This window comes from Belonocnema kinseyi, chromosome 4 (assembly GCF_010883055.1).
Source record: "Belonocnema kinseyi isolate 2016_QV_RU_SX_M_011 chromosome 4, B_treatae_v1, whole genome shotgun sequence".
NCBI classification, from domain to species: Eukaryota; Metazoa; Arthropoda; class Insecta; order Hymenoptera; family Cynipidae; genus Belonocnema; species Belonocnema kinseyi.
The window spans coordinates 73,700,520-73,714,718 of record NC_046660.1 but is presented as its reverse complement, the minus strand read 5'-3'; the positions used below and the strand labels follow the sequence as shown (position 1 = coordinate 73,714,718).

At 26.7% G+C, this 14,199-nt stretch overlaps 1 protein-coding gene across 1 annotated transcript in view; it reads left to right on the top strand.

Moving 5' to 3' along the window:
- The window catches only part of LOC117171286 (apolipoprotein D), a 25,878-nt gene that overhangs the window by 5,693 nt on the left and 5,986 nt on the right, over positions 1-14,199 (top strand). Inside the window, exons 2-3 of the mRNA XM_033358435.1 lie at positions 10,568-10,796; positions 13,164-13,335. Coding sequence (XP_033214326.1) covers positions 10,568-10,796; positions 13,164-13,335 — 401 coding nt within the window. The remainder of the gene's footprint in view (positions 1-10,567; positions 10,797-13,163; positions 13,336-14,199) is intronic.

Genomic DNA, 14,199 nt, shown 5'->3' with positions numbered 1-14,199 from the left:
GTTAATTACAGACTCGAAAAGCTTTGGAAAATGGTTCACAAAAAAAAAATAGGCACGAAAAATCACTTTTTTTTTTGTTTAAACTGCATTTTGGGATAATAAATAAATTTTTTGAGGAATATCATTGGCACCGTCGGAAAGAGGAGATCTTAAGCAATAAAAATATATGTGTCTCAATTTTTTCTAGTGTCGAATAGTCTTAGTTATTGGTCGTTGAAAAGCAGTGTCCCGGTTGTGGCGTTTTGGCCGTTTAAGGGTTAAAGCCAACAAATGAAATACTCTAATGGACATCTAACAGATTGTGACAATCATTATCTCTCTATTAGAGAATCTTTCTTTACTAAATTAAAAATTTTATATTTTTTAATATCTTAATCGTTAAAAAATTCATATAGACAAATAAACTGTTTAGATTTGAAAATTGCAACAGAAGAAGCTTGAGGAAAAAGAATTCTTTTCTCTTTTAACGCCACTTCCTCAGGAAACCCGGGATGCTCGCTGAAGATAACATATTCCAATTATATTGCTCGAAACATATATTTTAATGCCTTTTTATAAATTTAAATTACAGCCAGAAAATAATCTCTTATACCTTTCAATTTCTATTCAAAATAAATCCGAGAGTCTATACTATAAATTGGGGTAGTGTTTTCATTTATTTTTTAATAAAACATATTTGAGGAAAATTTCAATAAGAGGGATCACAGTCCGTTTTCTTTTATACTTAATTCCCTTTTTCCTTATTTTTCCCTTAAATTCGAAAAATTGTCTGAAAAACCTAATATCCAGAATTTTGACCCAATGTTTCCCTGTTCCTCCCTTTTTGCAAAGTTTTTATTAATTTGATAAAATGAAATAGTTGAACTTTCCAGAAAAACATGCGAATTTTGAACAGAAATTTGAATTTTTGAGTATAAATAAATGATCTTTTAACCTAAAAGATTAATTTTTTTAACCAAAAAACGAATTATCTACAAAATAGTTGAATTTTTAAATCGAAACTCGAAATTTCAACAAAAAAGTTAATTTTGAAACAAAGAGTTCAATTTCTAACCCAAAAAGATAAATTGTTAACCACGAATAAACATTTCCTATCATAATTCAATTTCTAATTAAAAATATCAATTCTTAACCAAAAAGGATAAATGCAGAATAAAAATTTATTAGTTTTAATATTTCAACCTAAAAACGATTTGATTTTAAGTCAAAAAACAACTAAATTTCAAATAAATTGTTGAATTTTCATAAGAAAAAAATTGAGTTTTCTACAAAACAGTTGCACTCTCGAAGAAACAACATAAATTTTCAATAAAAAAATAAGCTGCAAAAAAATATTTGAATTTTTCATCCAGCTAGTTGAATTTTGTAACCAAAATACGCATTTTCAACGAAATATTATACTTTGAAATAGGTTATTTGAACAAACAAAGATTTTAATAAAAAGATTTTTTTCAACGGAAGTGATGCATTTTCAACTAACAATAATATGATAAATCTTTTATGAAAAAAAGAAAGAATTTTGAACAAAGCAGTTCAACTTTTAAGCAAGCAGTAGAATTCCCAACAAAAAAATGAATTCTTAACGAAAAATGTAATTGTTGATATTTAAACCGAGAGATTATAATTCTACTAAAAGAATTGAATTTTCAAGCCCAAAGGTGAATTTTCTACAAAACAGTTAATTTTCAACGCAAGATTGTAGAATTTTAAACTAAATAATTAAGTTTTTTTACCAAATAAGAACATTATTAACCAAAAAAGATTAATTCTTAGCCAAAAATTTAATAGTAGACTTTTCAAACAAAAAAATTAACTTTCAATGAAAAATAGTATTTTCTTATTAAATTCTATTAAATCAGTGAATTTCGTTCGAGATAAGTAAATATGAGTTTTTGTTTCATTTTTAATACTTTAAGAATATTTATTAAATGTATTTTTGAAAAATTTATTTTCTAAATAATTATTATTAAATAATTATAAGTATTGTTATTAGTTTCTGTTTTTTTACACTATAATCTTTTTACTGCCGTTAAAAAATGTATTGATCGTTTAAAAGCTTAAAACAGATAAAAATGGATTGGAAATAACGTTAAATGTCTGAGGAAAAAAAAGAGTAGGATTTTGAGTTTTTTTCGGGTATTTTCAAATAATTTCTTTCTAGCGTATTTAAAAAAATACTCTGAAAATCTTAGGTTTCTTTACTGAAAATAATACATTAGAAATAATTGGTTAGAATAATTAATAAAAATCGATCAAATATCCAATTATATCTTCTATAAAATCAAAAAATGTTGAATAAAACTTTAAAATTCGTCTTTTTCATTCAATTAATTGTCTAAGAACAAATACGAGTCGACAAATGATCCAAGAACTGTACAATTTTTTTATTTTCTCGTTCTGTCGAAGACACACGTTTCCAGGAGGAATTTAAATCATTTATAAGTGTGTAAATATTTTTTTTCTGGTTTATTTCAAGCTTTCTTTATATCCCCATTCATTTTGTAATAATTTTGTTCAAACTAAATCTTCTCAACATTTTCGTTGGCCAGAAAGATAAATAGAATTGCAAAGTAAGCACGAGACGCCAGCTATAAATCTAGCAGCAAAGTGTTGGACTACTTGGATTCGGCTACCCATAAATTTCAACAGGCCGGAAATAGTGCACATCACGGTTATTAGGACACCCTACTTAACGCCCACAATGTTATTCAATACCGAAATTAAAGAGGCTTTCAATCCAAACCGACAGTGAAGCGGTTAAAGTTCATACGATAACATTAACATTGAGCTCTTTCCTTTCTTATTTCTTCATTTTTATCATTACGACTGCATTCCAAATTTAAAAGTTGATTAAAAAATTTGAGCATCTGAGTATTCCCTTCTAACAATCTGAGTATTCTGAGAGACAATATGAGTATTACCTTTTGATAAAATTCTTTAATTAAAAAGAAAATATAGGGGAAACCTTACTACAGTGGATAATCATTAATTATTAGGAGCAGAAATAAAATAAAAATTATAAATTTCAATATCAATTTATGAACACAAATAGTGTCTCAACTGGTAGTTTAATTGATTATTTCACATATATCAATAATTATAATTAAAGATCATCCACTGTAGGGATTCTTCACATTTAAGGTCTTAATCAAATAATTCATTTACAATTAAAAAATTATATTATCAATAAAAAAATTAATTTTCTACTGAAAAATTGGATTTTCAACAACATAACGGAACTTTAATGAAGTAGTTCAATTTTCAAATAAAAAATTAATTTTCAACCAAAACAGAATTAACTTTCAACAAAATAAATAAATTGTGAACCAAAGAGATTTTTTTTAACTAAGCTGGTGAATCTTCAAATGTAATAGTTACAATTTTAGTTAAAAAAATATTCTGAACAAGAAGCAACGATTTTTAAACAAAATAATAAAATTTTCAACAAAATGATGAATTTTAAACTAAAATGATAATTCTTCAAAAAACACTTTTTAAGAAAATTGTTGAATATTCTGCTAAAAAATTAATGTTTGATCAGAAGAGATAAATTGTAAACGAAAAATATATTAGTTGGTACTTCAAACCCAGATTATTTTAATCAAAAAGAAAAAACAGTTGTATTAAACCAAAAAATGAATTGAAAAAAAAATCAATTTTAATCCTAAATCGAAAACTCAAATTTCCAACAAAAAGTTGAAGTTTAAAGCAAAAAGGAAACTTTTTAACAACACTGTTCCGTAGTTAAAAAAGCAGATCAAGTTCCAACGAAAAAGTTAATTTTTTAATAAAAGCATGAATTTTTAACCACGAAGATTAATTTTCTACTGAAAAAGACGAAAAAACTAATTTTTAACAAAATACTTTGATTCTCAAGGAAAGAGATGAATTTTCAGTTGGAATTTTGCATTTTCAACCAAAAAAAGTAAATAGTTAAAAAAGTAGTTCAACTTTCAACTAAGTAATAACATTCCAAAAAAAACTAATTTTTAACGAAGAAAATTAATTTTCTGCCAAAAAGAAGAATTTTCAACAAATTCTATTACGTTTTCACAGAGTAGTCTAATTTTGAACTGAAATAAGAATAATTTTTAACCGAATAGTTTAATTTTTAACTGACAAACATTCATTTCGAACCAAGAATGGTATAACTACATTTTCAACTTAAAGAATTGAATTTCTAACAACAAAAAAAAAAATAAAAGATCAAACCAAGAAAGTTCAATGTTCAACCAAGTAGATGAATTTTAAACTAAAATGATGCTTCTTGAACCAAGAATTGAATTTTAAATCAAGTAACATTTATTTTCAACCAAGAAGAAAAATTTTCTACAAAAAAAAAAGAATTTTCAACAAACTACCTAAGTTTTTTTACCAAGTAGTTAAATTATGAACTAAAAAAAGGTTCATTTTCAACCAAATAGTTCAATTTTCAACTAACAAAGGCAGATTTCGAACCAAGAATGGAATTACTGTGTTTTCAGTTTAAAGAATTAAATTTTTTGACAAACACAAAACGAATGACCAAAACAAGAAAGTTAAATCTTCAACCAAGTAGATAAATTTTCAATTAAAATTATGCATCTTCAGCCAAAAACTGAATTTTCAATCAAGTAAAATTTATTCTCAACCAAGAAGGATAATTTTCTACCAAAAAGACAAATTTTTAACAAAATACATTAACTTTCAAACAAAATAAAACGGCTTTCAAGCAAAAAGATGATTTTTCAACTAAAAAGGTCCATTTTTAAATAACAAAATTAATTTACTACTAAAATCGACAGATTTTATAAAAAGGATGAATTTCAATTAAAAACTTGAATTCGTAACCAAGAAGATTAATTTTCTACAGAAAAAGACCAATTTTCAACAATATACATGAATTTTTAACTAAGGATTATCAATTTTTAACGAACAATTTATTAGTTGAATTTTTACTTGGGTAAATTTATGTTCATGAAATAAAGTTCAACACAATATTACCTAACTATTTGGATTACGTATGTATATCATTTCGAATGACCTGGATTGCGCTGGATTATAAGTTAATGATGGTAGTATATCAAGAATAATTAAAAGTATTAACATATCAGATTTTATAGCTGAAAATACTCTTTAAAAAGAGAAATAGAATGATTTTTCACGAAAATATAGGAATATTTGAGAAATAAATTGTGTATATTAATATTAATATAGAGACTACCATATTTAATTCCACATGAATCATAAAAAAAATGAGTTTTTAACAAAATAGTCGAATCTTTAACTAAAAACTATAGAATTTTTAACCGACAGTGGAATACTTATATTTTCAGTAAAAAAAAACAGTTAATTTTCAGCAAAAAAAAAAGAATTTTCAACAAAATACATGAATTTTCACCTAAATATTTGAATTTTCAACTAACTAAAATCTTATGAAATTAAAGTTTCTACAAAGGAATTCAAGTTCGAACCAAGTCGTCCAATTTATAATCACAAAAGATGAATTTTGAACCTAGTAGTAAATTTTCAAACAAGAAGATGAATTTCTAACAAAATAGTTGAATCCTCAAACAAAACAGATTAATTTTCATCATTGATGAAAATTGATGAATTTTTAGTAAAAAAGATGCATTTTCTACTAAAAAGACGAATTTTCAACCAAGACTAGAATATAAAGTTACATTTTCACTGATAAAATGATCTCTAAGCCAAAAAAAGATTTTTTAACAAATAAAATCAATTTTCAACCAAAGAGATGAACTTTGAACTGAAATAATGATCCTTTAGAAAGAAAATAAATTTTTAACAAAAGAGTTCAATATTCAACAAAATTGAAACAGTTGAATTTTTAACTAAAAAAAGGATAGATTTTGAAGCAAATTTTGAAATCTTCGATTAATTTTTTTTTAACAAAACAGTTGCATTTTAAACAAAATAATTAAATTTTTTAACCGAATAGTCTATTTTTGTAGCCAATGGAGATGAATGCTGATCCAAAAGTATAATACTGAACTTTTTAATAACAAAAAAACTTTTACCAAAAATTTGTTGAATTTTCTTATTGGGATCTATTGATACAGTTCGTATTTAAACGAAAAACTAGAAAAGGGGGAAGTTTTTTTCAAACGGGAAAAATAGATATTCTCTAACAAAAGAGAAAGAGGGGGATGAATTTGATGATGGAAGTGATGGACTTCAGAGATGATAAGTTTTTTTTTATCAAAAATACCAATTTTCAACGAAGAATGGAATATTTAGTTATATTTTCAGTACAAACATTAATTCCGAGTCAAATAAAAAACGAATTTTCAACCAAATAGATCATTTTTTAACCAAATAAATGGGTTTCTAACTGAAATAATGATCCTCTTGAAAGAAAATATAAATTTTTAACAAAAGAGTTCAATATTCAACAAAATAATTGAATTTTCAATCAAAAATACTGTTTTTTCCACCAAGATGATTTATTTTTTAACAAAAGTACGAATTTTCCTCCCAATAGTTGCATTTTCAGCTAAAAAAAAGATAAATTTTGAAATCAATATTTTAAATTTTTGACAACAAAAAAATTCCGTAAAACAGTTGCATTTTAAACAAAAGAGTTAAATTTTCAACTAAATAGTATTTTTTTAACTAAGTGAGATAAATTCTGATTTAAAAATATAATACTATACTTTTAAAAAAACTTTTAGCCAGAAATAGTTGAAATTTTTAATTAGGATCTATTTATTCAGTTCGGATTTAAGCAAAAAAGGAGAGAAAAAGTTTTTTTTGTGCCTGAACCCGGAAAAATCTCTTTGTCCAAACCGGCATAATTGCATTTAGATTATGTGATAAAAATATTACGTTGAAAAATTGATCCGTTTAGAAGTATAGGGGATCACCCGAAACCGAGACTCGTGAGACTCGTTTGAATTGCCTTAAGCCTTTTAATCCGAACCGACACTAAAGGGATTAAAGTTCATATGATAAAATTAACATCAAACTCTTTCCATTTTACTTTTTCACTTTTTATTACGGCCACATTCCAAACACAAAGCTTGATTTACATATCTGATCAATATTCAAGCAGGCCACAACATTTTTATTTATACCATTTTTGATCTTTTTTTCCAACAAAATACATGACTTTTTAGCCAAATAGCTATATTTTTAACTAAAAAATATCAGTTTTAAACACAGAATTAAATGGTTATATTTTTCTTAATTAACACCTAGCTAAAAATTAGCGTTATTTTCTGAATTAAGAGTTCTTATTCTGATCCCTCTAATAGTTTAATTGGAAAAGCACCTGACCGGAAATCAGAAGTTTTGTTGTTCGTTTCCCAATCGAGTGAAGAAGGAGTAGGATCTTTTTTTTTTCAAGAAATAATTTTAAATTGTTATAGTTTTAGTTTAAAAAGTAAAATTTTCAATCAATTATCAACAGGTAAAATAAAGTTTCTACCTAAAAAGACCAATTTTTCACCAAATAGTTGAATTTTGTAGCAAATTGACGAAATATTTACGAAAGAGTTAACTTTTCAATTTGAAAGTATGATTTTTCAACAGAAATTAAATATTCTATAATATGGTCACGTGATCAGTTTTTAATATTATAGTCAAATCTTCAGCCAAAATAGATTAATTTTTAGTCAGACAGTTACATTTTTGGCAAAAAGGATGATTTTTCAACCAAAAAGATTAGTTTTCTACCAAAAAATAAGGAATTTTAGCCAAATAGTTGAATTTTCTACCAAAAATGATCAATTTTTAATTTAAAATGTTAATTATCGAGCAAAAAATGTTACATTTTTAATTTAATGAATTAATTTTTAAGAAAAAAAACAACAAATTTTCAGTCAAGAAAGATCAATTTTTAATTAAAAATGCCAATTATCAATCAATATTGAAATAGTTACATTTAAGGTTAAACAAAAATTAATTCCTAACCAAAAAATACGAATTTTCAACAACATAGTTGAATTTTCGGATCAAATTATAATTATTAAAAAATAAAATTTTTTTAAACAAACGAGTTTAACATAAAACCAAGTAACGAAAAAGAATAATTTTAGCAAAGAAGATTATGTTGGTGTTGAAAAATCAACTTAAATCGTTTTTGGATGAAAATTTAACTATTTTTTAAAATTTGTCTTTCTGAATTATAAATTTGATCTAAAGTTCAACAGTTTTGTTAGAAATTGATCTTTTCAGGTTGAAAATTTAAGTATTTTTATAGACAATTTACTTTTTGCTCAAAATATATATTTTCAAGTTGAAAAGTCTAATTAAAATATTTTTTGGACAATTTTGTAAAAGTTACCCATTTTGGTTGAAAATTCAACCTTTGTGTTGAAAATTCATCTTTTCGGTTAAAAGTTGAACTATTTTGATGAAAATTGATCTTTTTTAATTGACATATCAATGATATAGGTAAAACGTACACTACTTAGTTGAACATTTATTTGTTTCAATGAAGGTTTATAGAAAATCTAAATATTTTATCGAAAATTATTTAATTTTTTTTTGCTGAAAATTAATATTTTATGTATACAAATTAAATTTTTTATACAGAAAATTCGTATTTTGGCTTGAATCTTCAAGAATTTAGAATAAATTTTTTTCTTTCATGATTGTAAAATCTTTCTTACTGTTCAAAGTTTGGCTTTTTGGATTAAAATTTTTTTTATAAAATTTTATCTTTTTCGGTTGACATATCAACCAACACTCTTTTTTGTTGAAAATCCCTTGTTTTGTGAGTTTAAAAATTCAACTATTTTGTTGAAAAGTTAACTGTTTTTTGAATAAGTCATCTTTCATGCTGGAAAAGTCATTTCTTTTGTTTTAAATTAATAAATACGTTAAATAATTTTAATTTTGTCTCTGAAATATTGTTTTATTCTGTTTATAAAAGTTCCTATGTGAAAATACGACTAGTTGCCGAATATGTTTTTGTTAAAAAATCAGCTATTTTACATTTTTCTTTTTTCATGCTCTGGTTTTTGAACAGATAAATTGGATTAAATACTTTGATTGTTATTATTGTTTCTCTACTGGTCTAAAATCCATATTTTTAATGTTGAGTTTTATATCTTAATTAAATATTGACTTTAGACCAGCAGACAAAAAACAATGAACATCAAAGTGTTTATTATATTTTTCATTGAGAATTAATCTTTTTTGGTTGAAAACTTAATTACGTGGTTGAAAGTTGAACTACTCATTAAAAATCTATTTTCTTAGTTAAAGATTCATATTTCTGGCTTGAAAATTCATCTCTTCTGTCGAAATTCGAAATACTTTGTAAAAATTAGTTTTGTAGTCAAAAATGTGTGTTTGAACCTGAAAATTTAAATGTTCCAGTTCTGGCTGAAAATTCTTTCCGTTGGTTGAAAATTCAACTATTTCATAAGAAATTCACATCTTCTGATAGAAAATTCAATTAAGAAAAAAAATTACTCGAATAAATGAAATGTAGTACTGAATGCGTCCAATCAAACATTTTTTGATCTAAAGACATTATTTTGATAACAAGAATGGTTTTTTCATTTGAAAAACATTATTTCTTGAGACAAAAGAACTTTTCTTTGATAAAAAAATATCTGATTGGACTTATTCTGTACTCCACTTCTTGGAGTCAAGTAATCTTTTTTCTCAGTGTACAATAATTTTATTTAAAGAATCTTATTCTCCAGTATTTATATCATTTTGGTTATGATCTCTGAATTTGCGAAAGCTTTCAAAATATTAACTCTCCATCCTTAAAATTCTATTCTTTTTATATTTATTTTATTCGATCTCAATAAATTTAAGAAATTTAAATTAGATTCCAATCAAATTCAAAATCCTATTTAACGCTCCTATTTTAATTTAAAAAGTAGTAGATAACCCTCCACAACTATGGAGGCAAAAAATCCACAATGTCGATCAAGTTAAACATCTTCAATAACAGAAAATGCTTTACGTCTTCTTCAAACTAGATGGAAAATAATTTTTACAAATTTTCAAATTAAATTTTTACTTGAAAAAAAGATAACCTCTTTTCGCTACACTGGGAAATGAAACAGAGAACTTCTGATTTCCGGTCAGGTGATTTTCCATTAAGCTGTTAGAGAGATCAGAATAAGAGCTTTAATTCAAGAAAATAACGCTGATTTTTTGGCAAGGTGTTAATGGTATAAGTAATTAGTTTTAATAAATCTGTTATATCATCAGCTGATTGTACTTTACACACAGAAGATAATCCTCCACAACCGTGGAGGCAGAAAATCCACAATATCGATCAAGTTAAGTTTCCCAGTGGAACGAAAAGAGAGGATCTTTTTCTTTTCAAGAGCAAATTTAATTTTAATAATAAAAATGAAAAAGATGACAGAAATAAAAAAGAGAAGGAAGGTGATATGGTTCTTTGCCTTCTCATTTTTCTTTCCGCTTTTTTTATTTTTATCCAAGGATTTTTCTATGAAGGAAAATTTTGTTTTAAAGAGGATCTTTTTTAAATTTCAATAGTAGCATTTCATGATGTTTATTCAAATTCAGTCGTTGGAATCCTGATTTTATTTTCAGGAATTTAATCTCATTTAATTAAATTTTTTATTTGCAGTTCCTAGGAATATGGTACGTGGTGCAATACTACGCAAGTTCTGAAGAAGCTCTTGATTATCGATGTATGAGAGCAGAACTTTCAGTATCTTCAGATAATGCTGAAATAACAATGAACTTCACCTACAGCTTCGTGGATGATCCAATTAATGAACAATTAATAGGGAACATCACATGGACAATCCCTTCGCCGGATATGCCAGCTCACTGGGTACATGCCGAAGCACCTTGTAAGCAAGATTTTATAATTAATTAATAAAATATCCCTTATTTTTCCAGAGAAAAAAATCAATTGAATGAAAATTATTTTAAGCGGAGAATTTAAAAATGCCGATTTACTCGAATATTATTCATTTCAATATAAGAAATTCTGCCAGCAAATAATGTTCCGATTGTTCATTTAAAAAATGGATGCGTATACCCGCATGGATGTTCCACGCGTGAAAATATATTGGGTGAATATCTTTTTCACACCACAAATTTTAAGGTTTCATGAGTTCAGACTTTCAAACCATGCATTTTGTGACAAAAATTCGAAGACATTTTTTTGAAATTCGAACTGTTTTTTTTTTAAGAAAAAATTCTGAGTTCCATCTTTATGAAAAATTGCAAATGTTCAGAAAAAATTACATTTTATATCAATCTTAAACGTTATAAAATAGTATAAAACACCTATAAACCAAACACGAAAGTCAAAAAACTTTTATCATTGAGAAATTTTCAACGTTCACGATTGAATTTCTGAGTCCCGTCCTTGAAAATTTTAAATGTTCATCAAAAATCACATTTCCTATCATTGTAAAAAGTTGTAAAATTATCTAAAACGGGAAAAAAGCTAAATATGACGCGAAGAAAAATTGTAGAAAATTATAAGATTTTTCGAGAAGTAGAATTCCATAGAAATCTTCTACCTTCTGGAAAGTAGAATTTAATACAAGTCTGGTTTGAATAAGACGTGTTAAAGATATAATAGTAAACTGTTGATAGAAAAATATAAGCTTTAACAACGGATAACATTTAATAGAATTTTTCAAAATTTAGAGAAATAGGATTAGATACAACTCAGATAGGAAATAAGATTGGATAAAGTTTCAATGGGAAAATTTTGATAGAAAAGTATAAGATTTCTCGACATATTAAGTTAGATAAAAGATTGAAACATTCTGGAACATAGGATTTGATACAAGTCTTGTGTGATTAAGATTTAATAGAATTTCAATGAGAACATTTTGATAGAAAAGTATAAGATTTCTCTACAGATAGAGTTAGATAAAAACTTTCAAAATTTAACAGATTTAATAGTTTCAAAGATAAAAATTTGATAGAAGAATATAACATTTTTCAACAGATACAGTTAAATAAAAACTTATAACATTTAATAGATTTAATACAGTTTCAATGGGAAAGTTTAGATAGAAAATTTAAAAGAGTATAAGATTTATCGACAGGTATAGTATCTAATAGAACTTTATTGAGAAAATTTGGCTAGAAAGGTATAGAATTTCTCGCCAGATAGAGTTAGATAAAAACATCCAACATTTAAGATAGAATACAATTTCAATGAGAAAATTTTGATGGAAAAGTATAAGATTTCTCAACAGATATAGTGAGATCAAAACTTCTAAGATTCAGAATTATAGGATTTGATGCAAGTCTTGTGCGATTGAGGTTTAAAACAGTTTCAATGAAGAACTCTTGATAGAAAATTATTTAAGTTTTCTCACCAGATAGAGTTTAATAAAAACTTACAAGATTTAATAGATTTAATACATTTTCAAATGGGAAAATTTGAATAAAAAAGTATCCGATTTGTCGACAATAATGTTTTAATGATAAAATTTTGGTTAAAAAAGTATAAGATTTCTCGACAGATATAGTTAGGTAAAAAATTCGAAGAGTCTGAAACATATGATTTGATATAAGTATTTTGCGTATGAGATTTGATAGAGATTTAATGGGAAAATGCTGATGGAAAAGTATAAGATTTCTTGTAAGATAGAGTTAGATAATAATTTCTAAGATATTTTGGAACATATGATTTGATACAAGATTAAGATTTAATAGTTTCAGTGAGAACATTTTGCTAGAAAAGTATCTGATTTCTAGAAAAGTATCGTCAGATACAAATTTAGAAGAATCTGAAACATATAATATGATACCTGTCTTGTGTAATTAATATTCAGGAGTTTCAGTGAGAACCTTTTGATAGAAAAGTATAAGATTTCTCGACAAATCGAGTTTGAAAGAAACTTTCAAGGTTATAGAGCATACTGTTTGATGTATGTCTTGTGCTAATAAATATTAATAGATTTAGTAGTGTTTCACTGAGAAAATATTGATAGAAAATGATATGATTTGCCGACAAATGATTGCAGATATAATAGAAATATAAAGGAAATTCTAAAAATTGTGGTGAGAAAAGCGTATTGATAAGCATTAATTTTTTTATTAATTCCTATCAAACTTCTGCAGGAGGCCGGTTATCAGCCCTAAACTTTACAAGATAAAATCTAGAAGTATATTCTTTAAGGATGTGATAATAATAGAAACACTTTATAAAGCCAAGCCAATATCCATGTCGTGAATTTTTTTTATAGACGAAGGGGTTTATAACACCTACGTACTAGACTCGGACTATAAATCGTGGGCGTTGCTTATGCATTGCGCCGAGAAGAGTAAAAGTCCACGGTACTTATCGAGCCTTGTTATGAGTCGAGAAGCAAGTCTAGCAGACAATGTGATTTCTTACCTGCGAGAAAAACTACCCAGGTGAGTAGATAAATCATTAGAGGAGAAAAATTATATCATAAAAACCACTTCCTTCTTTGACTATCTCATTTACAATCGTCTGAAATTTTTTTTATTATTTAAGGCCATTTAATACTTTTCTGATCCCTACCTTGCCTATATATATATTAAAAATTTGTCATAAGGACAACCGCAGGATTTCGCCGGGAGCGGGTGCTAATCTGAAAAATTGCACCCGCTTCCAGCGAAATCGCGGTAAAATTTCAGCCACAACCACGTCTCACAACCGTGAGATAGGTGGTTACAGTCTGTAAAGGAATCTATACGACGGTCCAGCAAAAGCCTCGTGCACCCTAAGAACACGGAGTGACCCAAGGACAAACGCGTTCTGCATTTTTCCCGCAAGTGTTCTAGCATATTGTTGACACGCAGGGATACTTTTTAGACTATTAGCAAGTGAAAGCTTGGTACCTCCAAGAGCGCCGATGATAAGGACGATCAGTTTAACAGAATATTCCGGATACAATCGTTGCATGGTTCGCTTCTCGAAGTGAAGAAGAACCATGTCAGGCCTCGAGTGAGCAACAGAAACAATTGTCGAGAATATAAAGTTCCAGTATATGCGACACTTCCCATTCTCAACAATTGACTCAATATCCCTAGGAGCATTTAGAGGAGCGATATTAAGGTGAATGCCGTAGGAGTGACAGAGATGGTAATAAAGCACTCTTAGTGCCGCATTGTGCCTTTGAATGTAGGTCGTTCCCGCATGTTTTCGACAATTAGATAGTATGTGAGCTAAATGCTCGGGGTGTGCATGCAAAAATGAAACCCTCTGTACCAGACTTCAATCCGGGCGATTTAAGGAAAGCAAACGTTAGCTCA